We start from the raw sequence: 3,454 nt of genomic DNA on the forward strand, positions 1-3,454 counted from the left end.
GGGAGCAGGTGGTCATGCTGCAGTCCCTTCTCCATTCCCCTTTTGGGATGTTGGGCATGTATGCACACGTGCCGGGCACATCTTTCAAGCCACTGGGTCTGGGACTCTGCAGGTGGCCGTGTGAGATTCAGCGCCTTAACCACCGTGCCTCCTGCTGCCCAGCTTTTCTACTGTTTTCACTAGCTTTCTGCTGTTGGGAAGTGTGGGGAGCTGATGTGTCTCTTTCTTCTTTCTAGATCAGAGAGACTGAGGTCATCGACCCCCAGGAACTGGAGGGCCGCTACTTCTCTGGAGCCCTCCCTGACGATGAGGACGTGGGGCTGCCTGGGCAGGAGCCTGATGACTTCGAGCTGTCCGGCTCTGGGGATCTGGGTATGGAGGGTGCGGTGGAGGGATGGTGGCCTTACCAACTAGGAGAGTGACCATGACTGGAGACTTGGATTTTTGCAGGGATTTTCCCACAGTGCCCCTCCTCCACTTCTCAAAGGGGAAACAAAAGTCACTGGATTAACCCTTCCCATGCCAGAGACTCTGGAGTGAGTTGTTTGTTAGTTTGAATTCATCTGTAGCTCTGAGTTTTCTGAGCACCACCCCTGGGATGGGGACATGTGGCAGGACAAGGTGGGGATGTGGGAAAGGAAGACACATAAAATATTTTTCTGCCTTCAAAAAGGAAAAATGCCAGCTCAGGAGTGGGAGTGGGTGGGAGGGGTGTACTGGGCAGATAAGGGTGAAGATCCCAGAACAAGTTCCCATTTCAGTGGGGGTGGAGGGTAGGTGCAGGGATGGAGGCCTCAGGGGGCCGGACCAAGGTCTGGTACCTTTCACGGTCATCTTTGATATCTTGGCCCTGACTTTCAGACCCGACAGCTACTGAGAAGGCTCTCTCCTCTGTGCAGGGAGGTGTTCATGATTTGGAGTTTGAGCTTTGGGGTCACATGGTCCAGTGTACAAACTTCCCCTCTGTGTGACCCCTGCGACTGCCCTAATCTGCAGGCTGGGAATTATGATGACAATGTATCTGTGTTGTGGAGACTAAACTGAGTTAAAGCTTCTGATGCTCAGTTAATGAGTGTATGGGTGTGTGTTTTAAAAATGTAAATTTTGTGTATTTCTAAAGTATACAACATGATGTTATGGAATACATAGCTAGTAAGTTGTTGGAAAAGTTATGACATATATTTTCTGTTTTTCTATGCAAAAATGCATCATGACTTTTCCAACAACCCAATAGTTAAGAGGTTACTATGGTGAAGCAATTAACATATCCATCATCTCACATAGGGTTACCCAGTACATGTTTTAATATTGCCGTATCTAATATTTAATATTGCAATTAGAGTCTTTCTCATATTGTAGTCCCCTGGGATCTTGTTACAAGGCAGTCTGATGTAGTGGGTCTGCGTTTCTGCATTGCTAACGAGCACCCAGGCTCCTTAGGTCCCGGGATCCACACTCTACAGAGCAAGGGTTTGGAGCATTTCTGTGAATGAAGAGGCAGGTCCTCCTACAGGCAGGTCTCAGGAGCTGCACTTACCAGAGGCAGCAGCTGAGGTGGGTCTGGGAATGCTCACTGTCAGTCACTAAGCACCCTGGGGCGGGCTGTCAAGTAGAACTCCCACCAGCCATGAAGGTGGGGAGTCATCTACCTGGGGTAGCAGACCTCACATTCACACTGCCATCTGGACTTTACAGATGACTCCGAGGACCCCAGGATCCTCCCTGAAGTGCCCCACCCCTTGGTAAGTAGCTACACACTTTTGCCCCTCTCCCCTTGCTCCTGTATATTCCAGGCCTGTGAGATGGGCAGGAAATACAACCTCATGGGCAGAATAAGAGCTCTGACTCCACTCTGCAACAAGACTTGTTACCCGTTACTTCTGGGCTCATTTTGGACAGGCATAATCACGGTTCTCAGGCAGGTCATCCTCCCTGCAAGGATAACCACTGTCACCACCAGCTCCTTTTTCCTTTCCTTTTCTTTTATGGTTAAAGAATTATTTATTTAATTTTATTAATTAGTATTATTTTAAAAATTTACTATAGAGCATATGTGTTTTCCAGAAGAGGAGCAGGGAGAGAGAGAATGAGAAAGTCAGCTACCAGGTCTAGGACTTGAACCACAGTCAGCCATGTGGGAGTCCAGTGCCTTAATTGCCACGCCACCTGCTGGACCCCCATCTGTACATTTATGGCTACTCCCCAGCATTGATACCAAATTACATATTCAATTCTTTGTACTGCGTTTTTCATTTATAGAAGTCATGAGTATTTCCCCACATAATTGTTCTTGTCATTTTTATAGGCTGCATAATAGCTCACCTGATTACTGGAGAAGTTCTTTATAATTTCTGATATTCTCAAATGATCAAATTACTGCAGCAAGCATCTTTTATGTACGATCTCTGATTAGCTCCTTAGAATGGAGTTTCAGAGGCAAAATTACTGCCTTGCAGGGCAAGCGATGTCTAAGATTTTGCTAGACTGCCTCCGGAGTGGTTACTCTAGAAGGCTCAAGCCAGCAGTGTGTGGGAACACCTGCTTCCCCATGCCCTTGGTCACCTCCGGTTCCCATTTGGAGCAGATGTGCTAAGAAAGTTGAGGATAAGGATTTGCATAGCTTGATTGTGGAGAGGTTGTTGCCAGTTTCTGCTCTGGGACCAAACAGTTCAGCCAGAGAGATGGCAGAACCGGATTCTCCACCTGACTGAATGTCCCTGTCCGCAGCCCTGGGTCCTTCCCTAAACACACTATTTGTGTCTCTTCCTTAACCCCTCCAGGTGCCTCTAGACAACCACATCCCTGAGAGTTCAGGGCCTGGGAGCCGGCTGCCCACAGAACCCAAGGAACTGGAGGAGAATGAGGTCATCCCCAAAAGGATCTCACCCTTCGATGGGGACGATGATGTGTCCAACAAGGTGTCTATGTCCAGCACCGCCCAGGGCAGCAGTATCTTTGAGAGAACAGAGGTCCTGGCAGGTAAGGCCCCGAGCTTCTCAGGGGACACTTCGCAGAGGAAGAAGGCAGAGTGGGGATATGCGGGCAGGGATGCCTCGAAGTACAGTATCCTCTGTAAGGCATGCTTCCTCCTCTCACCCACCTGGGGAAGCCCTGGGCTTTGAAGGATTGCACCTCCCTTAAAAGGTGGCCCTGAATGGATGTGCCATAGTGGAGAGGAAGAACTGCCTTGGTAAAGAATCTGAAGAACAGGTATTGAGTCACTCCTTTTCCTTATGCCCTTTAACTTACTTTTTTTTTTTTTTTGGAGAGATTTTCACTGTAGGGCGTGTGCGCTCGCCAGACAGACAGAGAGAGACATAGAGACAGAAAGCGAGAAATCACCCCCCAGGGGGGATGGTCACGCCGCAATCCCTTCTCCTCCATTCTCCTCTCGGGATCTTGGGCACGCACGCACACGCGCCTGGCGTGAGTTTTAAGCCACCGGGTCCGGGAC

The 3,454-nt window shown here is 49.2% G+C and overlaps 1 protein-coding gene across 1 annotated transcript in view; it reads left to right on the top strand.

Moving 5' to 3' along the window:
* Positions 1-236: 236 nt before the first annotated feature.
* SDC4 (syndecan 4) overlaps positions 237-3,454 on the top strand; it is a gene marked incomplete at its 5' end in the record, with an annotated part of 7,405 nt that continues 4,187 nt past the window's right edge. The window contains 3 exon segments of the mRNA XM_014590157.2: positions 237-372; positions 1,696-1,742; positions 2,781-2,979. Coding sequence (XP_014445643.1) covers positions 237-372; positions 1,696-1,742; positions 2,781-2,979 — 382 coding nt within the window.

This window comes from Tupaia chinensis, unplaced genomic scaffold, assembly GCF_000334495.1.
Source record: "Tupaia chinensis unplaced genomic scaffold, TupChi_1.0 Scaffold000411_1, whole genome shotgun sequence".
NCBI classification, from domain to species: domain Eukaryota; kingdom Metazoa; phylum Chordata; class Mammalia; order Scandentia; family Tupaiidae; genus Tupaia; species Tupaia belangeri.